The 25,655-nt window shown below is 43.3% G+C and overlaps 1 protein-coding gene and 1 long non-coding RNA gene across 4 annotated transcripts; one reads left to right on the top strand and one right to left on the bottom strand.

Annotated features, from left to right (window-relative positions):
* The first annotated feature begins 18,590 nt into the window (after positions 1-18,590).
* LOC136526808 (cytochrome P450 704C1-like) lies at positions 18,591-22,191 on the top strand. Of its 2 annotated transcripts, none has more exons than XM_066519397.1 (6): positions 18,591-19,203; positions 19,470-19,685; positions 20,132-20,416; positions 20,545-20,883; positions 21,330-21,441; positions 21,937-22,191. In XM_066519397.1, the coding sequence occupies exons 1-6, from the start codon at positions 18,847-18,849 to the stop codon at positions 22,035-22,037; spliced, it is 1,410 nt and encodes a 469-aa protein (XP_066375494.1). In that variant the 5' UTR covers positions 18,591-18,846; the 3' UTR covers positions 22,038-22,191. The 2 variants fall into 2 exon arrangements, with proteins under 2 accessions (XP_066375494.1, XP_066375493.1); XM_066519396.1 differs by having other exon boundaries at positions 21,330-21,530.
* On the bottom strand, positions 19,111-20,758 carry LOC136526810 (uncharacterized). 2 transcript variants are annotated; one of them, XR_010776590.1, is made up of 4 exons: positions 20,620-20,758; positions 20,035-20,286; positions 19,409-19,623; positions 19,111-19,247 (listed from the first exon to the last, which is right to left on the bottom strand). It is a non-coding gene; the product is annotated as an uncharacterized lncRNA (long non-coding RNA). The 2 variants fall into 2 exon arrangements; XR_010776591.1 differs by lacking the exon at positions 20,035-20,286 and having other exon boundaries at positions 20,620-20,757.
* Positions 22,192-25,655: the final 3,464 nt, after the last annotated feature.

The following is a 25,655-nucleotide window of genomic DNA, read 5'->3' as shown; positions in this document are numbered from 1 at the left end:
AGCTTACTTCAATGCGGGCTAGCATTGAAGTCAGATCAGTCCTTAGCTTTTTCACCTCCGAGCACGCCTCCCTCTCTAGCATCTCAAACTCTTCACCATGCTGAATGATGGTGCAGAGGAGTTGGGGTGGTAGGGTGGGCTCCCGCACTATCTCTTCGAGCACAGTGACGATCGACGGCAAAGACGCCCTCCTTGACAGCCGCCATTCTTGGACAGGGCCTCCGAGCACCACCTCCGCTATTGACACACCCGCAGATGGCGCTTGTTCAGCAGCTACAGGCGGACCTTATGCCGCACTACTCAGCACGTCCCCCGTGAGCTCCATAGTTGCCCCCGCACAGCTACTCGATGTCGCCGCTACATCCCACATTTTCTCCACACCAGGATCGCCCTCGTAGTGCAACTCACCGCCAGGCGACACTAGTCTAGCTATCGAGGGCTCTCCCATGGCACGGCCAGTTGGCCCTATAGCTGTTGATTATTCCAAGGTAGGGGCAACTAGATCTGCTCTTGTCTACATTGGGTTAGCGGGGGGAGCCACCGACTCCCACGCACGCCTTTCGTCACTAGCAGCCGATGGCTATAGTTCCTCCATCGACTCCACGCTTCAACAAGAAACAATAAGTTAAAGAAGCAAACTACCATACCGAAGCAACAAAGCAAGTAAACAAGGTACTTACAACTATGACCCCCATTGCGTTGCTCAGAACTGACGCCCCCACCTGCTACCTATCGGCCCACCACCCAAACTGCTCTATGTGTCCATCGCCACCACCGGAGTCATCCGCGTGATCTTGGGGACTGCGGTGGTTGCTGCGCTGTTACCACATGGGGTGTAACCGTGATCTCGGAGGCTTTAGTAGGTGCTAAGGCTATTGACACTGGCATTGGTCGAGTCGTCACCGCTGACAATGCCCGAACACCGCCGGGCGTCGTGGCCATGGCTCACCACGTCCATCAGATCTCATGGGTCTCAGCTCCAGCTAGCATGGCCGGTGGTGGACACCTGTCCCTCAGAGATGGTAGTGCTACCAACCAATCATCATCTAATGAGCTTGAAACCACCATTCTCCATCTTTAGGGGTGAGCAGGAGCACCAATTTCCACCGGCCACTCTTCTCGATGGGGCGATCCCACCGTCTTCCTTCTCTTTAGGGACAGCTCCTTGCTAGTAGGCCATTTACCCCAAAGTTTTTCATGGACATCTGATGTCTGCTCACCCCCTACTTCATCGTCATCATCATCCAAGCCATCCCCACTAGCCCTCAAGCTGGCTCAACGTCGAGGACTGCTTGGCCAAGCATCAACACCCCTCGGCCAGTCCACCGATGGCATGGCTGGGAAGTATGTTGCTCGCTCCTGCCCATGAATTTTCAAGAGCACGAGTGAGTATACCGCAACAAAAAAGGAATTAGGCCAAACTAATACAAAGACTCTTACTGCTGGTGGGAGGTTCCCAACACTGAAGGCCCTCTACTAGTCATCAACCTTGCGATGCCCCATGAGGTTAAACAACACCCCAATCCACCGCTTGATTTCCTCTCGGGCAATCGGCTCAGGCACCTCTCGAGTCCCGTCAGTATCCCCTCAGAATTCATATGCGGGGTGTGCTCTCTCCTTGCTGGGCTGGCATCACCAAAAAGTAAAGTTCGTCACCACTATAACCCCATCTACTCTCCTTCGGTCAATCAAAGCCAGGAGCTCCCTCACCTACTCCATTCCACTAGCACCAGGTCTCTCCGACCACCTGGCGTTGCTCATGGGAATCTGATCAATGTCGCATGCCACGTAATGTTCCCCCTATGGTGTGTAGAACTATCGTTGTGCCCAATACTTCATGTTTGTGTTCAACGGGGTAGCGAAGTACTACCCAACCATCCCATCCTGCAGCTGCAAGTATGCGCTACCCACGACCCTAGATCCAAATCCCCCATGAGATTTCAAACAAAAAAGTGGCATAAGAGATCAAAATGTGGGAGAACGCCAAGATAGGCTTTGTAGAAATGGATGAAGACAGAAACATGAAGGATGGAGTTCGGGCCTAGATTACAAAGACTAATGGCGTAATACTCAATCAATCCACGGAGGAATGGATGGATCAGAACGCCAAGTCCACAATAGAAATAATCTTCAAACACGACCAATTCATCACCGTAGGGAGTTGGAAAGCTCTCACCATGAGCAGGATGCCATCTTGTTGGCACCTTATCCGGTAGCATGCCATCCACCACCAACTGGTTAAGTGTCGCCTCATTGTTGATAGAGCTCACCCATTCCTTGGCGCGATTGAGCTCGCGTAATGCCCTGCTCGAGCTGCTATGGCTTATCTTGGGCGCCATCTTGTAGATCTAAGAAATGGTGGGAGATTACAAGCTTGCAGTTGCTAAGATGGCGGAGCCATTGTCGGGTGATGTAGTGTGGGCGCGAGGAATAAGACGAAGAGGCAGAAGCAAGGTAGAGAATGCGCATCGGGCCTACAACACTTTATAACTGTTCGACCCCTGACCCTTTGCCTTCTAGGGATTTTGGGAACCCGCACCTGACCCACTACATTTCCTCCTGAAACCTCCGCATGCTGATGGGTTGCAAAGGCACAAGGTGGGCCACAACGTTAAATCGGGTCGAATGCGGAACGACAAAACGAATCTCCATACTCAGCGCTGGATCAATGGAATTCATTCTGCATCTTTGCCTAGATATTTTTCTTTGACCCCACCATAAGATTCCTTCATCATCTTCTAGCAGGCTCGGGGACTAAGTGTGTACACTTCACCGTGTGGTGAATGTACTGGTTCCCTGATTGCTCGATCTTTCGGTAATGATGGTGACCGCATATTTTTCTTTGACCCTACTATAAGATCCCTTCGTCATCTTCCAGCAGGCTCGGGGACTACATTGTGTACAATGCACCTTGTGGTGCATGTACTTTTTCTTCTTCATGGTGTGTCGACTTCGTCAAATCTCTGCCTATGCTCTACCCTGATGACCACATCGTAAGGACCATCGCAATTGGCACTTAAGTGTGTACACTTCACCGACCAAGACTTCAATATTTTTTACTTGAGCTTCTTACATCCTTATGGCAAACCATGACTTTCAGTGAGTCCAAGCTTGACGCCTAGTTAAACTGGTTAGACGCCTATCCCAGCGGCTCGGACACCCACTTTGATAGCTCGGACACTTGCTTCAACAACTCGATCCCTATTTGAACTGGTTGGAAGACTGATCCTAATGAGTTGCTGCAAGTTGGACAGCTTGGATGGACGCAAGATGGTGTTGCTTAGCAAATGCAAGGTGCTTGGGGACCAGCAGTGGGGGTACGACCCCTACCCGCAAGACTCTACATGGGCCGAGCCGCTAGGGGAGGCCTAGCCTACAAGACTATGCACGAGTCACGCCACCGCTCGGGGACCATCTCGCAAAACAATGCCATATGAAGTATGCCACAGGATGGCACTTCACAAGGCAATGTAAAGATTATCGGTGATCGATGAAATCTGCTCGGATATGATAGGTATTATACGATCTGTAACTTCCTATCTTGTAAACCGATCAGAATGGAAATATCTGATCTATAACCCTACCCCCCAAGCTATAAAAGGTGGGTAGGGACCCCCTTGTTTGGATCGAATCATACGCAATACAAACCACAGAGACATAGGACATAGGGTATTACGTCGAGTTTATGGCCTGAACCTGTCTAAATCACTGTCTCTTACGTTCTGTGTCACCATCTAGTTCCCTCATGCGCACCTCCACTGATTCATCTAGTACCATGAGTATATCCCTCGGTAGACTGCCGACCAGATTTCGTCGACAGAGATTAAAACCTCTATTCCAAAAGGGAAAGTATTTAGATTTGAGAATTGTTGGATGGCTCATGAGAGTTTCGTGCCTTTGGTTGCAAGTATCTATAATAGGGTTTATCATCAGGATGATGCAGCAAAACTGTTAACTGCCAAGTTGCTGGTATTTATTAACTTATCACTTGTTCTATGTCGCACTCGGTTTTTCAAAGAATACCAAGCGCTAACTATATGTGTGCCTAGGATGTCCACACAACACATATAGCGACAAATATGGAGAATATCAAGAACAATGCTTTATTTTATATCGAACATAATTACAACAGGATTTACAACTATTACAGAAGCATAACGAAAACTATTCTTAATCTTCTCTTTGGGACTCCATACTCCACAGGGATGGTTGACTGGGGGAAACACTCGCCTAGTACTCATGGACTCCACAAGAAACTCTTTACTTGATCCACCATCTGGTACCCATCCGGGATTTTTGTTGATTGTAAAGCAAGTGTGAGCGCACCATACTCAACAAGTATAACATGAGGGGATGCAAGGCTCAAAAGGCTAGACACGGTTGAACTGCGGTAAGCACTTTTAGTTGGTCATATTTTATTTGTTAAACCTGTGTCGCTAGGTTATGCTTAAGCTCCCAAGGTGAAAGTATATTTAACATCAAGGTTGATCATATCCCAAACCATCCATAGAACCATCTATCTTGAAAAGGATCCAGACCGCTCGTGTCTGTGAGCACGGCTGATATATTAGTTTTATACAGAGTTTGTACACTTTCACCACGAGTCGTGATTGGCCTTTGCCCGAGGTGATCAGCCTCTTGACTCACTTCCAAGATAAGTCGGCAGAGATCACTACAAAGCTTTTCACCAGTCGTTCTAATAAGTAGCAGTCGCTAAGGTTTCAGACGTATGCAGCCCTCCTCTAGGAGTGGCACTTATGGTCACGGCATAGTACACACCCTGGTAGGAAAAGAAACATACCAACTAGACCCTCCCTCTTGCCCTTTCGATAAGCTATTGATGAACTAGAATAGATCAAGATACTAGGCTACGACCAGAGCCATGTAGTTCTCGTGGCTATACGGAAAGTCCTGGTTTGCCACTTTAAGATTTAGTCCTTACGGAGGGCAGACTAGAGCACCCAAAAAGGCCCAATGCTCTAGCCCCTTCTGTCCATATTGCTAAAAAACATCTTTTAATACCATCTTGCATATATCTTTAGTTGTATTCTTTAGTCAATATTAGTTGGAGCAAACTGAGCATACTACCCACATGCAAAACCCATAGGTAAATTAAGGACATGATAATCAATATCAAGGTAAATAGACTTCGGGCGGTTCATTAACATATGCATATGAATTGAGATTGCATTAAAGTGAATAGGTAACAAGGAGCCTCATATTATACTTGCCTTAACTTGCTTTTCCCCCAAAGCAATATGCTCAAAAGCCTTTAGTATTCAACTTTCAATCTTCTGCTTCTAATTCTCAGCTTCTAGTCTTCAGAGAACAGCTTCTTAATCACCACATAAACCTCACTGATTGACTGAACCATATATCACCACACAAACATCCATACATAGCATACAAACAAGAATATATGAGAACAGTACACCAACCAATAAACTAACCAAAACGGCGTATCGCTACAAACACACAAACGCAAAAGACACGCTATATGCGATTCAACGAAAAAGCGACTATCGAAGGATTTTTAGTGCAACGGAAAATAAAACCTATCCATTTAACTTATTTTAACTCTAGAAACACATGTAAATATTTTCATTAATCAACTTGATTCTTTGCTTAAGAAAGAGCATAGTATAAAACCTATATTGACTTTATATTCCAAAAATGATGCAATGATAGTATTAATACAATTAACTTTTTAACTGCCAAAACACATTTGAGTAACATAAGAACCACTAACGCCACTGCGTAGAACACGCCGATAACAAAACTATGGTACAAAAGAAACAACTACCGGAGTTCTATATTATAAAAGAAAAGCCTAAATGCTTGATTTATTTTAATAAAGAAAAACCATGTGAAGGTGTTATTAATTTGGATTAGTTAAAACATAATTTAATCCGAAGCCCGAGTTGAAACTACCCATGTTTTATTCCTAAACAATGTCATATAATTTAATCAAGTTAAGCTACATCTTTGCAAAATAAAGTATATGTGAAAGCAACTAAATGAGTTTATCACATATGCAACATGTTTAACCAATCAAATTTTATTTATAAATATCTCGATACCATTTAAGCTAATTCAATTTTAACTTGCAAATACAAGTTGACATGTGAGAGCACCTAATCGAATTGTATATGACATATTGTTAAACTAAGCAAATTATATTTTAGAAACATATTAATATCATCAATTAATCATATTGATATTATACATAAATTACCGAGATATAAAACATATATTACTTAATTATAAAACTATTTGCATGCATATCTAATCATTTCAATATTTAGCTACAAATGGAGAAACATGTGACATGTAAAACATGGCCACTAACATATAGTTCACGTCAGCACGAACCAAACGCAACTTAAACGGTGCAAAACAGAATTAGAACTTAAATTGCTTTTAATTAAAAAGTTATTGAATAATCATTAATCAAATTAATATTTAACTTATAAATTTCCAAGATGTGAGACATGTTAAACATCGCTGCTAACACGTATCACACATTGCAATGAAACTCGCGCAATTGAATCGAAATCAAAAACTTAAATCGACTTTAATTAAACAGCGATTAATTAAATATAAACACAATTAATATTTTAATAAAATAAATTCATAAACATGTGATATATAAACTAATAACTCTACTGCGTAGATCTTGGCGACATGAATCTAACGCAACTTGAACCACTTAAAACGGATAAACTTAGGAGTTTACAAACTAGTGGCAAAAACGTAATTAACTACATCTTCTACCTTGGTCTTCTTCTCCATCCATACGTGGCCATGGTTGGGGGCTGCCGCTGCCCGCGTGCAAGGGGACCGGTGACGGCTGGCCTGGCTAGCCAATGGCGGCACATGGCTGCGCAGCGGCGCGCTGGACCCGCCTGGGTGCGTGGGACACACGGCCCCCACGGGCGGCCATGGCAGCACGAGGCGCCGGCGGCAGCACAGCTGTTGCACGCGCGAGTGGAAGGGGCTGCGCGCTGGGGGCACGGGACGGGCGTCGCAGGGCCACGACGTGGGGCCTACCGGGTGGCAGCGAACAGGGCCGGCTGTAGGCACAGGATGGCCGGAGAACTCGAAGAAGAGGGCCTGCCATATAGTTCACGTCAGCACGAACCAAACGCAACTTAAACGGTACAAAACGGAATTAGAACTTAAATTGCTTTAAATTAAAAAGTTATTGAATAATCATTAATCAAATTAATATTTAACTTATAAATTTCCAAGATGTGAGACATGTTAAACATCGCTGCTAACACGTATCACACATTGCGATGAAACTCGTGCAATCGAATCGAAATCAAAAACTTAAATCGACTTTAATTAAACAATGATTAATTAATTATAAATGCAATTAATATTTTAATAAAATAAATTCATAAACATGTGACATATAAACTAATAACTCTACTGCGTAGATCTCGGTGACATGAATCTAACGCAACTTGAACCACTTAAAACGGAATTAAAACGGATAAACTACGGAGTTTACAAACTAGTGGCAAAAACGTTATTAACTGCATCTTCTACCTTGGTCTTCTTCTCCATCCGTACGTGGCCATGGTTGGGGGCTGCCGCTGCCCGCGCAGAAGGGGACCGGTGACGGCCGGCCTGGCTAGCCAGCGGCGCGCTGGACCCGCCTGGGTGCGCGGGACACACGGCCCCTAGGGCGGCCGCGGCAGCACGAGGCAACGGCGGCAGCATGGCTGTTGCACGCGCGAGTGGAAGGGGTTGCGCGCTGGGGGCACGGGACGGGCGTCGTAGGGCCACGGCATGGGGCCTGCCAGGTGGCGGTGAACGGGGCCGGCTACAGGCGCGGGATGGCCGAAGAACTCGAAGAAGAGGGCCGGCCATATAGTTCACGTCAGCACGAACCAAACGCAACTTAAACGGTGCAAAACAGAATTAGAACTTAAATTGCTTTTAATTAAAAAGTTATTGAATAATCATTAATCAAATTAATATTGAACTTATAAATTTCCAAGATGTGAGACATGTTAAACATAGCTGCTAACAAGTATCACACATTGCGATGAAACTTGCGCAATCGAATCGAAATCAAAAACTTAAATCGACTTTAATTAAACAGCGATTAATTAATTATAAATGCAATTAATATTTTAATAAAATAAATTCATAAACATGTGACATATAAATTAATAACTCTACTACATAGATCTCAGCGACATGAATCTAACACAACTTGAACCACTTAAAACGGAATTAAAACGGATAAACTACGGAGTTTACAAACTAGTGGCAAAAATGTAATTAACTGCATCTTCTACCTTGGTCTTCTTCTCCATCCGTACATGGCCATGGTTGGGGGCTGCCGCTGCCCGCGCGGAAGGGGATCGGTGACGGCCGGCCTGGCTGGCCAGTGGCGCGCTGGACCCGCCTGGGTGCGCGGGACACACGGCCCCACGAGGCGCCGGCGGCAGCACGGCTGCTGCACGCGCGAGTGGAAGGGGCTACGTGCTGGGGGCGCGGGACGAGTGTCGTAGGGCTGCGGCGTGGGGCCTGTCGGGTGGCGGCGAACGGGGCCGGCTGCAGGCGCGGGATGGCCGGAGAACTCGAAGAAGAGGGTCGGCCATGGAGTTCCTCGTCGGAGAAAAGGAAGATGGGATGGTAAACGGGTCAAACAGTGGCGAATTTGACAAAACGAGTATACCACGACATAGATAACGAAGAGATCTACCTTGTGGTGGTGGTGGTTGACGCCAGAACACGACGGTTTTGCCAGAAAAGCTCGTCGGAAGTTCATCGGAAACCTAATTTTTCCAGACTTCGGCGTTCGATCTGCGGGGCTACGAGTGGCGGCTTGAAAAACGAGGTGTACTTCTGGAATTAGCGCGTTGAGACCAACATCATCATATATATAGGTCTAGGGTTGAGAGATTTTAGAAATTCGATATATTTTAGGAATTATTGATTTTCAGAATTAAATAATTATAGAAATCAGGAATTACTATTTAGGCTCTGAAAAATATCTCTGAGCTCCGAAAAATACTATAAAAATTCCTAGGGATAGATGAAAGGATAAGGAACACAACCAAAGTGGTTTTAGCTCTCAGAAAAGACTTTTGGATTAATCGAGAAAAAAGACAAGGCTCCAAGAAATAGGAATTTAATCCCGAAAAAGGTCAGAAAGATTCCTGGAAAGAGAGGCATCATTCTAACGCGTCTTAAAACCTTTTCCAAGCCTTTGGATTTTGAAAACAAAGCATCTTAACTAACTTTTGTTTTTGCAAGTTTTCAAATTTTTTTTAAACCACTGCATGAAAATAATATTTTGAAGATTGGGATTTGAATTTATTTTCCAAACCACTCATCACAAAAGTACCAATGCAACGGCATGTATGCGCAAACATGTTGCTACCCTTATGTTGGATTTTAATTTAAAGAAAATTATATTTTACCTATGTTTTTATGAGCACAAAACAATTAATAGAAATCATTTTACTCTTTTTAGAAAGTAGCTAATTTTAGGGTATTACATTTTAGTAGCCACCTATTATAAACCTATATCTCCTAACATTACTTTACTAGGTTGTCATCCCTAGTGATGATGCTAGAGATGCTTATTGGTACTACATAGCATTACTACTAGAATAATACTAAGCAGTTCTTTATCATTTTATGTGACTAGAAAGAATATATAAATATATAAATAAAAAGGATCTACAAGCGCACAGATAATATATCATTGTAGCACTTCACTCGAGAGTATTCTAGGTATCGTTATTTATATTTTTACCAGAGGGAAGGTCTAGCATGGACATGTATTAATAACTTATACTATTGATGGAGAAGTAAACCATAACCAATATTCTACTCATAACAGGGGTAAGTCATAGGATAAGATATATATATATATGATAAGTATTGATCAATGATAATGATAAATCACTCAGAGTACTTTTTTCTATGGTATTAGCATGGTTAGGTAGAATATTAGAGGAATAATTCCTAAGTCATTCTTAATTACAAGTCAAAGCATACATTGATTAGTGCAATTATACCTAGTAATCATTGCTAAGATCATCGTCATATCTATACATAAGGGATATTACCAAGGAAGATTAAGAACAGAGCTTGTCTTCCTTCATAACCGCATCCTACGTGCACCTGCATTCGGGGAGTGGACTACAAAGGACTCAACGGGAGTGTCACGTCCATGATCTACCACATGACCCAGAATATAGGGTGTATCCGCAAGTAAACAACATATAAGCACCATGCTTACACAATGTCGACCACCCACCCATAGATCCTTAGAGTGAGCGCTATACGAACTTATGCATGAACCTAATGATAATCCAACTATACTAAGCATATAATCAAAGTAGACGATGAACATTATAATGAAGAACATAAATGAGATGAATATTAATATTGTCATAACAATTGTAGCAAGCATATAAAAGTAATAGAGATACAAAAGAGTGGGGTACAAAGATTATACCAAACCACGCTCTTGACATGATCAGGAATCCAAGCAAAGCCTGCTTGCCTCCCTCTAGACCTAGCCTAACTAGCTATGCCCTAGAATTGATGGAGCTCTGAGAATGATTAGGGCTTCTGTCTTCTCATATGACTTATTTATATATGCCTCAGGGGATGCCAAGGGATGGTATATATAGACCGGAGCATCCAACATGAGCCCTTGGATCAAACCGACTTAAAGGACAGCGTAGATGTAACCTAGGAGGCGGTGGAGAACCAACATTGCGACGCGGAGGCTAACAAGTGGGCCTAGGGGCCAGGCGGCCTGCAGGTGGGGCCGGGTAGCCACTCGGGCTCCACCTTGGTGTGGAGTCCTCTCGAGTCTTCTAGAGTCTTCTAGTGTCTGTTTCGCTGTGGATAAGCGCGATTAAATCTGACATGTAGGTCCAGCTTGATGGTTTTCTGGATAAACCCTGCAGAAAATACACATTCACCAAAACTCGTGAAATTTGTTAGTTTAAACCCCTAGACCTTCATTGGTGATTATATTTATGCCCTTATGCATGTTATATTGACGGTTTATAATGGTTGTTAACTACCATCAACACAAGTTCAAATCCCTCAAAGGTGCTCTCAGAAATCGGCAGGCTCAGCTCTTCAATCTTAAGTCCACTATTGCAAATGTCAAGCTAGTTATCTCCTTTTTGGATTCCATTGAGAAGTGGAGAGACCTATCTCTGCAAGAGTGGAATTTTAGAGATATCCTCAATGTCAAGCTCTCTGGTCTCCTTCATTAACAACAAGTTTACTAGAGACAAAGGGGTGCAATCAAATGGGTAAAGCTAGGTGATGAAAATTCCAAATTCTTTCATTCCATTGCAACAATCAAACATAGAAGGAACCTGATTACCTCTCTTATAGGCCCCTCTAGGGTGCCTATCTATGATCATAATTCTAAAGCCGAGTTAATCTAGAATGATTTCAAAGAGAGATTAGGCTCCTCCAACTTTGAGGGTATGCAGTTTGATTTGGACTCTCTCCTTGCCGACACCATTGATCTGAACTCTCTTGAAGTACCTTTCAGCTCCCAAGAAATTGACAATGTAATCAAGCAACTCCCTGTGGACAAATCTCCTAGCCCTGATGGTTTCAACAATGAGTTCTTGAAAAAATGTTGGCCTTTGATCAAGCAGGATTTCTATAATCTTTGTAATGCTTTTTTTCTTTAGAGATGTTTGTCTTAGGAGCATCAATGGCTCCTTCATAACCCTCATCCCTAAAGTTGATGGGTCAGTCAGAATAAATGAGTATAGACCTATATCTTTGCTTAATTTTTCTATGAAAATCATCACAAAGCTCCTTGCCAATAGGCTCCAGCCTCTGATTACAAAACTGGTTCATGCCAATCAGTATGGCTTTATTAAGTCTAGATCTATTTAGGACTGCCTTGCCTGGTCCTTTAAATATCTGCATTTGTGCCACACTTCCAGAAAAGAGATAGTAATCCTAAAACTAGACTTTGAAAAGGATTTTGACAGTATAGAGCATGGAATAATGTTGGAAATAGTGAGGAAAAAGGGATTGGTGATAAGTGGATTACATGGATGGAAATGATCTTTAACTCTGGCACTTCATCAATTCTTTTAAATGGCACTCCAGGGAAGGTGTTTCACTGCAAAAGGGGAGTAAGGCAGGGTGATCCTCTTTCCCCTCTCCTTTTTGTTTTAGCTGCAGACTTGCTTCAGTCTATTATTAACAAGGCAAAAGATCCAGTGCTCATCAACCTCCCAATCCCTCTCCAATACACCAGTGATTTTCCAATTCTTCAATATGCAGATGATACATTAATAATCATGGAGGGATGTGCAAGGCAGCTTTTCATTTTGAAGGCTCTACTGAATACTTTTGCTTCCTCCATAGGGCTTAAAATCAGTTTCAGCAAATCAATGATGGATCCTATTAATCTGTTAGAAGAAAGACTACAACATCTCTCTGCCACCTTTGGATGCTTAATTGGTCACCTTCCTTTCACTTATTTAGGTCTGCCCCTAGGCCATACCAAACCAAAAGTGGAGGATTTTTTGCCCTTAATCTCTAGATGTGAGAGAAGGCTAGTCAGTACCTCCCCTGTTTCTTTCTTAGGCTAGTAAACTCCAAATAACTAATTCAGTTTTCACCTCTCTTCCTACTTTTTTCATGAGTACCTTTCAGCTGCATACCACTATGAGATAGTAAGTGGATAAGTACAGGAAGCACTACTTGTGGAGAGACTCTGATGATAATAATAGGATCAATGTAAAAGCAGCATTGCCAATGGTTACTAGGCCAAAAGAAGATGGTGGTCTAGGGGTTCTAGACCTTAAATCCCAAAGTGAAGCCCTCCTGTTGAAACATATGTATAAATTTTTCAACAAAGCTGATGTCCCCTGGGTGCATCTAGTTTGGGAGAAACACTATACTAATGGTAAGCTTCCAAGTCATGTTAAAAAGGGCTCCTTTTGGTGGAGAGATATTCTGAAACTTTTGGACAAATTTAAATTGTGAGCTTTGTTCCAGTTTATGTGTTTCATGAGTGTCTTAATGTGTGACAAGGTTAATGTTGATTGTATTGTTAATGCCGTGATGATTTGGCACTACTTTGTGATGTTCTTTTTCGTCACTATGGTTTGGATCTGGGCTTGGATATGGGCTGGTTATAGGATATAGACAACTAATTCATGACGAACACAAATGCCAATCTGTTATGGCTCAATTCGGTCCAGCAAATGTATGACGCGAGATACATGATGGTTTTCTTGATCATCATGGCAAGTTAACCATGATGCATTTTTGACTATCTGTGACCAAAGTAAACCGTCATGTAAAGCCTTAATTCTTGTAGTGAAAGGTATGGCTTCAGTCCTAGTGGTAGATGGTGCCTCATGCTTTCTCTGGGATGATTGTTGGCAAGGCCCACCATTGAAGCTAACTTTTCCTGAGTTATACTCTTTTGTCAAGAAACCCAACATTTCCCTCAAAAGTGCTATAACTGTCAATCTAGTCTCCAGCCTCTTTAACCTTCCTTTATCTGTTGAAGCCTTTGATCAATTCCAACAGATTGAAAGCACTCTCCAGAATTTTTGACCTTCTGATGGTTTTGACACATGGTTCTATATTTGGGGTAGTTCCACTTTCACCTCTAAGAAGGCTTATCGTTAGCTCTTGGGAAATAGTTGGACTCATCAAATCTTCAAATGGATTTGGAAATCATCTTGGCAGCATAAACATAAGGTATTCTTTTGGCTACTGATTCAAGACAAGCTTAGTACTCGCAATATTCTGAGAAGAAAAATATGCATCTTGCCTCTTTCAACTGTGTGTTATGTTCCTTGAATACTGAAGAGACAATTGAGCATCTATTCCTAGAATGTGACTTGGCTAGAGCTTGCTGGGGTCTTATTGGACTGACTGTCAATAGTGCTCCTGACCCTTTTCAAAGACTTGAGAGTTTCAGAATGCAGCTTAATGTTAGTTTTTTCATGGAGGTAATTATCATCATGTGTTGGAGCCTTTGGACAGTCAGAAATGATGTCATCTTCAAAGGAATCCCTGCTAGCAGTCTACACTGCTTAGAGATCTTCAAAAGCATTTTGAGCAACTATTGTGGAGAGCTAAGAAAAAAATACTTTCCTGCTATTGAATCATGGCTAGAGCAAGTAGTGTAATTGCCATGATCTTCTTTGTTAGTTTTTTGTTTCTTGAGCCCCTTCTCTGGCTCTTTTTCTTCTCTTCCTTTTTTACCGTTGTTTGTTGTTGGCGGTCCTTAACGACCAAATCTGACCATCAATTAAGACACAAAAGAGGAGAAATTAGCGAACTTATGCACATATATATGCCTTTACTATTAATCAAGTTCCACATGTATTTGGAGATTACTATTTTGTAGGACTTAAACACGAATACAGTGGAAAATAAACAAGAAGGCACATTCCGGAAATGCGTAATGTAGATATGCGCAAAGGAATAATAAAAAGGCCCATCTACCTAGATAATTTGGGCACGAAACCACCCAAGGAGTGGCCCAAGCCAAGCCAGAGGCCTGCCACATGAAGGCAGTGGCCCGCTGGGCCAGCTAGGGTGCAGTCGCACCCTGGGTGCGCCCGCATCCCCACCACCGCCTCTCGGACGAACCTTCGTTGTGGCAGTTCATTCAATGCTCCTAGGACGGTTGCATGTGGGATCTCTGAAGAATATGCTCTGCAACCACCCTTCACATTAGTATAAATAGATAGGGAGAGGGGACTCTCTCAACACGCACCATTTGGAGCAACACCTCAATTCCTCTCTTGTACTTTACTTTTAGTAGTTGTTTAGAGCAAGGCAAAGCTACCTTGGAGGGCTTGACTCCTTGGAGAGAGATTTTGGTATGAATAAGATGAATCATTCCTTCAAAGTCTTGTTCCCTACTTATCATTATAGTCATACTTATGAACTAGAGTATAGTCTTTATGTTAAGATCTTAGCATATGAACTAGCATATAGTTTCTATGTTATGATCTTGACATATATGACTTTATGCTTAATTATCTATATAACTTATATGATTAGAAATAGAGCTAAGTTGAGGTGGCGGTTCATCGTGCCTTCGGGTGTGTCCATGTCCTATGCTTGTCGATCCGTAGGGTCGGGGTCCTGGAGGGATGTGGGTAGTTTCTTTGTACACGAGCGTAGTGCTCGAGTATGTAGGAACAGGTGAATACATTTCCTACTCCACAACTAAAGGGTAGACAGCAGGTGGTGACAACCCTATCCGCCCCCTGTAATTTCTCACATTCGTGTAGGGTGTAGGCGTCTAAATTGTCACATGAGGTTGCTGGCAGACCAGTACTCAGTGGCCTCCCAACCTGTCTTGCAATTAAGTCTAACTCTGATTATGTAACTTGTATGATTATCAACTATTCTTTGTATGATTATATTAGAACAAGCCTACTCTATATAGGAACATTCTTTTATTCTTTATTTCTACTTTTATCCTTGAGGTTAATCCAATTGTGTGTCCACTATCTTAAAACTATCATGTTTACCCCTGTTATAAACATTGGTTCACTTTACAGAGCATGTTAACTTGTTCATATCTATACTAGTCTTGATCAATGTGTCTTTCTTTGGGAAAATATAAATAGCGATACCATGAATACTTCCGGGTGAAATGCTACAACGATAGATTCTTACGTTTGCGGATAAATATCTAAAATTGTTAAGATCTATCATCAAGACTTTTCCTGTCGGCATTACTAATTCTAGTAATGTCGTTAAGAAATTCCAACATTTGTTTTGTAAACCTATTTTGCTCTGTAATCATCTTGGTTACACCTTAATAAAATTTCAGTAGAGGCCCCTGGGCCTCTCCTGTTCCTCAAAAAAAAATCAAATTGATGTTGGAATATCTAGCTAGAGCTACTATAACATGATTAAATAAATGAATCTCCGGAAATCAAATGTCGAAATATTAGAAATCATCATTTACTACGGCATCACAAAATACCCCTCCAACATATTTCGGTGAGAGGAGCACCACTCCAGCCCTAGGCGTAGCGCTCACCTCCTCACATGCTGCTCCTTTCCATCCTCCTAGGACCATGAGCTTCCCATCGCCTCTCGCTGGCATTGGCAACGCCAAGGACCTTACCAAGGGGCGAGGGGCCTTCTTTCCACAGTGCAATGCTCCTTCCCGAGCTGTCATGGCGGCCAGTGGTCTCCTACTGTCGTCTAGCCGGCCTAGGCGTAGGAACCGCCACCCCCCATTAGCACCGATGACACGGCGCACTACTTCCACAGTAAGGCGTTCGAACTGCGAGCGGCACAAGTCCGCAAGAGGATGATATGGTATGAGAGAAACATGAGGACTATGTGGAGCGGGAGCGTTTTCTCCATGGAGACGGTGAAGGCCAAAGTGGAGGAAAATACTCCTCCCGCCCTAAAATAAATGCACATCTGGCTTCTCGAGAAATCATCTTTTATTAAATTTGACTAAAAATATAAAAAATAATATCAACATTATTTATATCTCAAAATAAGTTTATTATAAAAGTACATTCCATGCTCAATCTAATGATAACTATTATATTGTATATATTTAGCAAACTTTAAAAAATTTGACTCCTCAAGAAGCAAGATGTGCATTTATTTTTGAACGGAGAGAGTACAAGCTAAGCTAGAACGATGGATAAGAATGAATGAATATGTGCTAAAAGGGTGAACCGGTGGGTCCGAAGGGTAGCAGTTTAAACAACAAACATGCCATTATGGGTGTGTTTGGTTTACTGGCCAACTTTAGCCTGGACAGACTTAGACTGCTCCCACCAAGCCAACCTTTGGTTGTTTGGTTGTTTGTACTGTGTTAGCCTGACTAGCCCCAGGGTGTGTTTGGTTGCGTGGTTTGTTATGATACAGTCACATCTTCTCTGAATTGGTAAGGTTACCCCTTTGGGTGGCGTTTGTAGTGAGTAGGATTGGGAAATAGATATGTGCTGGGTTATACAGAGTTGGGTTAAGGATCAGGAAATTAGGATTAGAACCCAATAATCCATCGTTTGGAGCCATCTACACCTTCTTTGACTTGCCTTTATTTTTTGTACCTGTTTTTTTTTTTCATGGCTTACCATTACTGCTAATTTCATCGGGATTTTATGAATCTGTTAACATCAATAGCAAGTCTGAAGAACAGATATGATGCCTTTCCTAATTATCGTTCTACACTATCAGAGGATTTCTAGTAGAGCATCTAGAGAGGATACTCCCAGGCATTATTACACAATAAGGGCGAGCAATCATTAGACCCTACAAATCTTTTTCTTAACTCTGCATATACTGAACCATCACATGAAAGGGCCTGAAATCTTTTTTCCACGATATACAGACATGCAATGGATTAACTGCTTAGCCCAAGATACTTAACTGAAACTGTTTTCTTAACTCTGAATACGAACTGTGAACCTAACTCAACATTGAACTCTGAATTGAGCACTGACCCATGAAGAAAAGTTGTTAAGACCGCTCTAATTGTTTATGCCAAAATCAAGAGAGAGAGCAGGTTTCAACTGAACTCGTGCTCAGTTAGCCGCCGGCAGCAGCAACAGCTCAGCTACGTGTACGCGCTATTCAATGGCGACCTATGCAGACGTTGTGTGAGTTGTTCCCTGCGGTTGACGACGTAGGTGCGCGTAAGCGGCACCGCCGCCAGGCAGCTAGGGCATAGGCCTCCTTGCTAGAGTCACAAATTTAGGTCAATCTCTGTCCAATGTAACAACCTAGCTTACAGTACACTAGAGAGGGTCTGATTTTTCATGTAAATCGACCCTCTTAGGGCGCCCAAAGACGCGTTGTATCGAACTTTTTCTCTATCTTAATACAAATACGCATAATCCTTTTGTGTTATCGAGAAAAAAATATATTTACGTGTCGAAAACAATGTTTCTTTTTCTATATATACAGACCTCGGGCACGATGTATCTTTATTTTTGTGGGTCGTAGGTCTAGTCTTTATTTATGGACAAAAGAAGTCCACCTGGACAGCAGGATCTTCACAGGAAATCCAGGGCCCCAAGACTCCAAGGATTGCATTGCATTTGCATGGCCCAGACTTGGATGTTCATTTGTGTGGGTGCTATCTGTGTGCAAGAGGGGGTAACAGGTGGCTTTGGCTAAGGGTAGGTTAGAGCTGCTTTGACACTAACCGTTGATCGCCTAGCCATGGGTTGTTTGCTGTTGTATGTGTGTGTCTTACTGTCGTCGGGGAGTGTTTTTACAGGTGTGTTCCATGTTGTATTTAACTTCTTTTCTTCTTAATTGAGCGGCAGAGTTCATAACTTTCTTTAAAAAAAAACTAGGATGTTCAGAGTGCAGTGCTCCGAGGAAACACGCAAGTGGGTGAAAACGAAGGCAACACCCGTGACGAAGATATCACGGCTATCAGATAACTGTACGTCGTTGGCAATGGTTCTATCAAGTTTAATTTGTTGCTACCCATTGCTGCCCAACCGAAACACTAATTAACTGCCCTCTCAAAGGATTAGCACAGGTTCGTTTCCTGTTGTCACTCAATGTCAGTACTTCAGGACCAAGCAGTTACAGACACATGCATTTGAGAACTACTCCGTAGGTTGCTATTGACACTGACAATCTCAAGACAAAGAATAAAGTCTCCCACTGAGCCTTACAGAACTCAGAAATCCGCAAATGATTTGACGTGCCATCACATCAGTATTATTTATTATACATGAATACGACTCGCCTGTTGAATAAATAAATAAATCTTGATGCCCATGGTCAATGGCCAAACCGAACAAATGGTAATAATATTGCTCTGAGGGATCCGAGCAGCAGCCAGCAGCTCCAATGGCTTCTCATTCCCAGCTCTCCTCCATCGCCGCAACCGCTGGCCTGTGCTTGCTTTCAGCTCTCGCCGTAGCCTTGCTGGCGATGACCTTCTACATCATGGGTGTTCTTGTGTCCTTCGCCGTCTTCTGCATCAAAGAGTTTGCTTGGAGTCGGAGAGCTCATGATCGACCACCACTCGTCGGGACTATGTTCCGGATACTCAAGAATTTCGACAGGCTCTTCGATGAGCATGTGGAGTACGCGCTTGCCCATCGGACCAGCAGGCTGCTCTTTCCTGGGCACAGTGAGCTCTTGACCTCTGATCCGGAAGTCATTGAACATATCCTCAAGACCAGCTTCAGTAAATACAGCAAGGTAGTTTTCCTTGCCTGATCATCTTCCTTCTCCCCTCACAGCTACTATTCCATATACAGTAAGGTAGTTTTCATGAAAGTATTAGTAATTTTAGTAAGTAAAGCACAAATTGGATATTTTTAGTGTTGTGTTTTCACGTTCAAGTTAGTCAGATCACTTCTATTTGTTAACCATGAAAAAAAAAACAAAGGGGTAAACTGAATACCTCTGGAGAACTTGAGCTTGTGCACACTTCTGATACTGACAGTTTTCAAACAAATCCACAGGGCGACTTCAGCACTCAAATCATGAAGGATCTCTTTGGAAATGGAATTTTTGCAACCGATGGGGAGAAGTGGCGGCACCAGAGGAAGTTAGCGAGCCATGAGTTCTCAACCAGAGTGCTTCGCGACTTCAGCAGTGGTGTGTTCAGAATAAATGCTGCAAAATTAACAGAGAAGATCTCATCTGCAGCAGCCAATAGAACTTCCATAGACATGCAGGTACTTCTATAAGTATGATCATAATTCATAAAAATGTAAAATTACAATAGTTACTTGTAGCTGTAGCCTATTCTATGTTTCCAATTAGCTAATTTACCTAGAAGGCAAAGCAGAGCCAAATCTACATCTAATCTGAATTTAGCCTAGCTGTTCGTGGCAGAAAGATGGAGCAAGCATGTAAGACTGAGATATCGATGGGTTCTCTGAACCAGTAAACAAACATAACGATTAATTTTAAACAGATCTCGTTGTTTGAGGAAGTAAGCTTGTTCCTGAGTATCTTGAACTTCAACAAGCTCAACTACATGCTACTAAAAAGAACTCAAGTACAAAAAGCTCAGATACTTACTGTTAGTTATCCTTATTTCTACCCATTTGATTGCAAGTTCTCCTTATCTTTACCCCTCTGATTGCAAGTCAAGTTACCATAATGCAATTTTTCTCAGGATCTTTTGATGAAAACAACTATGGATTCAATCTTCAAAGTGGGATTCGGTTTTGAGCTGAACACACTATCTGGTTCAGATGAACCTAGCATTCAATTCAGCAAGGCCTTCGATGATGCAAACTTTCTTGTTTTCCACCGATATGTTGATATATTCTGGAAACTGAAAAGGTTTCTTAGTATTGGGTCAGAAGCTAAACTAAAGAGGGACATTGAGATCATTGAAAACTTTGTAATTCAGTTAATCCATCAAAAGAGAGAGCAAATGAAGAATGGACGTGACCACGTAAGGGCTTAGAAGCTCAATCCATAACTTTTTTTTTTTTGCTTAATTAGTGATACTTCTTTTAGCAAGGTATAAACATTGAGTTTTACCTCTAAGTTCTAATGTTATCTCCTCTTTGACACATGCAGAAGGCCAGAGAGGACATAGTAACAAGATTTATATTAGCAAGTGAAGAGGACCCTGAAACGATGAATGACTGTTACCTGCGTGACATAGTCCTCAACTTCCTAATCGCTGGGAAAGACACCACAGCAAATACCCTCACCTGGTTCTTCTACATGCTATGCAAGAATCCCGTGGTGCAGGATAAGGTTGCCCTTGAAATTAATGAGTCACTTGAGTGGGCCAAGGAAGATAACAGCATCGAAAACTTCACTGAAAGATTGAATGAAAGTGCTATTGAAAACATGCATTATCTCCACGCTGCGATCACCGAGACACTACGTCTGTATCCTGCTGTTGCACTGGTATGAATAGCTTCAAAGGATATTCCTGTGCATCAAAGACCCAATTAAATTTTGGACCTGGCAATGAGAATCTACTTAATCATGAACATGTTAGATAATCGCATATAGATAATCATGGGGCCAAAGAGATAGCTTAATTTGTTGGATTAGCATACTCGATATATGGTAACATGATAAATTAATAATCAGACCTGTGGATCTTAAGCAATAAAAAGCTTGGTTCTGAAAAATTGATGGGGATGGTAAGGGTTGTAGGGAGGAATTGCAGAAATTGCTGACAGGTTTTGAATAAGGAAATATCAGAAATTCAGAACTCAACCTAATGGAAAGAGGGAATATGCATTCACTGTCACATTTTCAAGATTCTTGAATCAAATTAATAATACAATGACGAGAATGGCATTGCCATACATAGTAATATTTGTCTGTGGCATGCTTCCTTTCAGGATGGTAAGATGGCAGATGAAGATGATACCCTGCCTAATGGCTATAGAGTGGTTAAAGGAGATGGAGTGAACTACATGATTTATGCCATGGGAAGGATGACATACCTCTGGGGTAAGGATGCTGAAGAATTCAAACCTGAAAGGTGGCTTGTGAATGGAGTTTTCCAGCAAGAGAGCCCTTACAAGTTTCCAGCTTTTAACATAAGTATCTCCCCACAGGTTTAAAGGTCCCTTTTACGATATAAACATATCCCCGCTCTAGTTAGGTCAATGTCAAGCACAGACCAACTCAGCACTGAGAATTAGAGAGAACAGTGAAAAACAGCAACAGCCAGTGGTATTCAGGTGTTGCCTTGTGCTGCTTGAGTAGAAATAACAAGTGCACAACATTGGATTACTGCTGAAGTAGATGACATGCTACCCCATTGTCAGTAGTGAAAAATGACACATCATCGATTCAATTACAGAACGAGTAGGGAAACAAAGACAACCTACAATACAAATTCATGGAATTTGTTATCAAGTTACTAAGACCACCAAGACAATTTCATTGTGTTTTAGACCACCATTAGTTGAATTTAACAAAGCTTCTTCCTTCCATGATCAGGCGGGGCCCCGCATCTGCTTGGGGAAGGAATTTGCATACAGGCAGATGAAGATCATGGCTGCTACCCTGTTACATTTCTTCAGGTTCAAACTGGAAGATGAATCCAAGGAACCGACATACAAAGTCATGTTTACCCTCCACATCGACAAAGGTCTTCACTTGTATGCATACCCACGTTCAGCATAGACCCCAAACAAGATATTCTTTGCTGATGTACATATTCCACAAATAATAGTGGTTTCCCCCTTTTGGCAAGTCAGTGTGAGTACATAAAAGAGCAATGAAGCAGCATGAGCATGGGTTAATGAATTGGCGTACTCTAACTAATTACTATCCCAATAGGATTAGCATGGGACCAAACATGGTCCACATATTAGTCTTTCAAAAAAAAAAGATGTCGACACATTTATAAACTACCCATCGAATGAGAAGTATACTTTATTTCTTCTTATAATTAATCGCACGATACCCATCGCTAACAATACTATGAGGATCCAAGCAATTAATCTCTGCACATGAACATTACAGTAATAGAAAGAAACTGCAAAATGCAAGATACTCCGTAGTACGCTAAGCGGCGCCACTCCCCCACCGCCTCCGCCACCGGCCAACGAGAACAGAAGGGACGAGAACGAGAACGTGTCCGCGAGAGCGCGGAGTAATCTACGCTGACGCCTGACGGAGAAGAGGTATTGCAGATTGGGATTCGAGGAGGGGAATTATTTTGCGGCAATTTTGGTGGGTTTTCTGGTGCGCCGTATGATATACACCCTGTTTGTTTTGGGTGGCTGATAAGCAGCGTTCGCTGATTTGACGTGAGATAAGTCCAAGCAAATAAATGCGATAGTCGGGGAGGGTTTTGTGGGCGGATCGGGTTTGCCATTTTTTTTTTTTTTTTGCCTCTGTCGTTGGGCTGTGTGCATGGGCCAACCTTGATGTTCGTTGGGCTGAAGGTAATTACGTTTCGCGGGCCAACACTGGATTGCTATTGGGCTTTTCCGTAGTTAGTCCAGATGGGCCACGACAGCTGCATCTTGGTATTGAGAAGCCCATACTGTTCGTGTGCATTTTCTGCTATACATAGCGCAAAGTCAAACAGACGACCGGTCCGCGCGACACAGGACGGCCCACGCGCCCACGCCCGACTACCCACGCACCCGCACCGGTGGCCAACCGGAGACGAAGATGAGGATGCCGGCAGCTAGCTAGGGTTCTGGCATCACCGGCGGCTCTAGAAGGGAGTTTGGGGGAGGCAGACGCGACATGACGGTGCTGACGGGTTGAAGGGCGGCGGGGGCGCCACCGAGTAGGAAGTGGGGGACAACCGGTTGGGTGAGATTGGCGGGAGGGAGTCGCGGCGGTGCTTGTCGGCGAGCTGCTATCGTTGGCATGGGTGAGTTTTCAAGGGTGGGGGCAGGTTGTGGGTGGCACGGCGAGGCGGCTCACCACCGGCCACCGGTGGTGGTTGCGAGGGCGAGAGGGGGGTAGGCGGCGGGGACGAGGACAAGTATTTAGGGTGGGCGGGGTCGTTGGGCGGCGGCACGGCTGGCGATGAGGAATAATTAAAGTAACAAGCGTGTAAGTACTTGCTATTATGTAACTTTCGAATAATTAAAGCAACAAGCGTGGCCAAGTACTACTCTTACCTGATGACGTTAGTGACGTGTTATGTCCTATCTCTGATATATACATAATAATATAGTGATGGTTACCAAGAAAAAAAAAACCCTTCTCTAATCTAATATATAAATATCATAGACAGGGATGCTAAGAAAATAGTCTCTGGAGTTTTTAATCAGAGACGTTACACATTTATATATGTTCTCGTATAATTAATATTTTACACAGATTAGGGTCATGTTCGCTTGAGCTACTTTTCAGCCATAGAACAGTATTTTTCTCTCACAATATTTCAGCATAAGCATCAGCATAAGCGAACAGGACGTAGCTCTTTCGTAGCTCCTTGAGCTAGCTAGCGCCTATAGCTTGGACACACGTGCACGACAGGCGGGGCTGGCGCACAGTAGTGGAAGGGAGAGGCCAAGGCAGGACGACGGTTGCGCCGGTGAGCAGGCTAGGCTAGCTCTAGCGCAAGTCGCAGGACACGCCGCAAGGCTAGAAGATTTAACGCGTCTTTGATATAAGGATGTACACCAGAGACGGGTCATTGATACATGCCGTTCACTCACAAAAATAACCATCTCTGAAGTATATGACACATAGATGAGTAGGTGACGTGTGTCAAAAAGTCTCTGCATTATCTCCTAAATAGAAGGGCTTCAAAGAAAAGCGAGGTCATCCGAGACGGGCATGGGGCTTGCGTGTGGCTCTGGATATCCAAATTCAGTGTACGGGTGACATGGTTCCACGATCCTTAAAAACCTTGTTGTCACGTGTGTCCATGCGTTTTGGATGCCAGCCGAGAGGAGCTCAGCTCGCGTATGTCGCGGCGTCAGATGCCGGATCCACGGGCTACTGTACGGTGACTGAATCACAATATTGTGCAAGCTTCTCTCCCCTCGTGCAAAAAGTGCTTCGACAATCGACGGGGCTTTCCAATTGAACTGCAAAAATATTTATGCTTAGGAGACAAATAACAACTAAAGCTAACAAATTAAGATAGGTTGAAGAGTAGGAACCTTCTTATAACAGTGGACACCCTACGCGGCACGAGTCTGCTAGTCTTGGAACATGACCCAGGCTGACATGGTTCAAACACTCACAAATTAACTCACCATGTCAGAAAAGCTTATTAGTGAGGCGTCAGACAGTCATTAGTGACACGGAAAAACACATCACTTATATTGCGTCCCTAATATGAAAAGATCAGTGACGCCGTAAAAGCGTGTCACTAATGGTGGTCAGCAGTGACGTGTATAGCCAAAACGCGTCTTTGATCATGTGAGTCATCAATGGCACGTATAGCCAAAACACTTCTCTGATGTGGGTCACCAGTGATGTGTATAGCCAAAACTCGTCTATGAGGAAACCACGAGTAATCAATTATTGCAATATAACATGCACCATCTACGGAGCAAACGTGGTGACACGATGTTAGTGAGTTTATGAACATGTGTCCATGAAATTACCCCTTGCTCAGTCGTGCCACGTAACCACATTCTCTTAATTTCCACTCGATTTTCGCGTTGCCTGTCGCTGCTGTGTATCGCGCTCCACCACCTTCCACCAGTTCGCCAATCGTGTCCCGCCACCGGCTATCTCAGCTGCGGGAGGTGCCCTTGGCATGTGGCTTCCCCCGCCAACAACATGTGGAGTAGTAGCTACACACAACAAAATTTGTGTGTGTCAGCCCCACACACGGGGCATTTCAAAAAATTTCAAACAGCCTCCCCCTCTCGCGAAAACCCTCTTAGTAGACAACAGTGATGAGGGAGCAGGGAGGAGAGGCAGGCAAGCCACCATCGCCCCATCCCAAGCCCACGCCATCATCGATCTCGCCGCCACCGCTATCTCCACCTCCACCGATTAGAGCAGCTTCTGGTTGCTCCCTCCAAAACAAAACAGAGCCCAAGACGTTCGCTAGCACTGGAGAGACGAAGCCTCCACCGACTAGAGCCGTTGCGATGCCAAGCACCACGATGCCCCATCCCACCAAGGCGCATCCGCGTGCTCACCCGCTCACACCATGGAGGAATCAAATGGCTAGATCGCTTTGTCCATCCGCCAGGGCACCTCCGCCTCCATCCAATAATGGGTCT

The sequence above is a fragment of the Miscanthus floridulus genome, chromosome 19 (assembly GCF_019320115.1).
Source record: "Miscanthus floridulus cultivar M001 chromosome 19, ASM1932011v1, whole genome shotgun sequence".
Taxonomy (NCBI): Eukaryota; Viridiplantae; Streptophyta; class Magnoliopsida; order Poales; family Poaceae; genus Miscanthus; species Miscanthus floridulus.
Note: the sequence above shows the minus strand (reverse complement) of the source record. Positions and strands in the feature narration are given on the sequence as shown.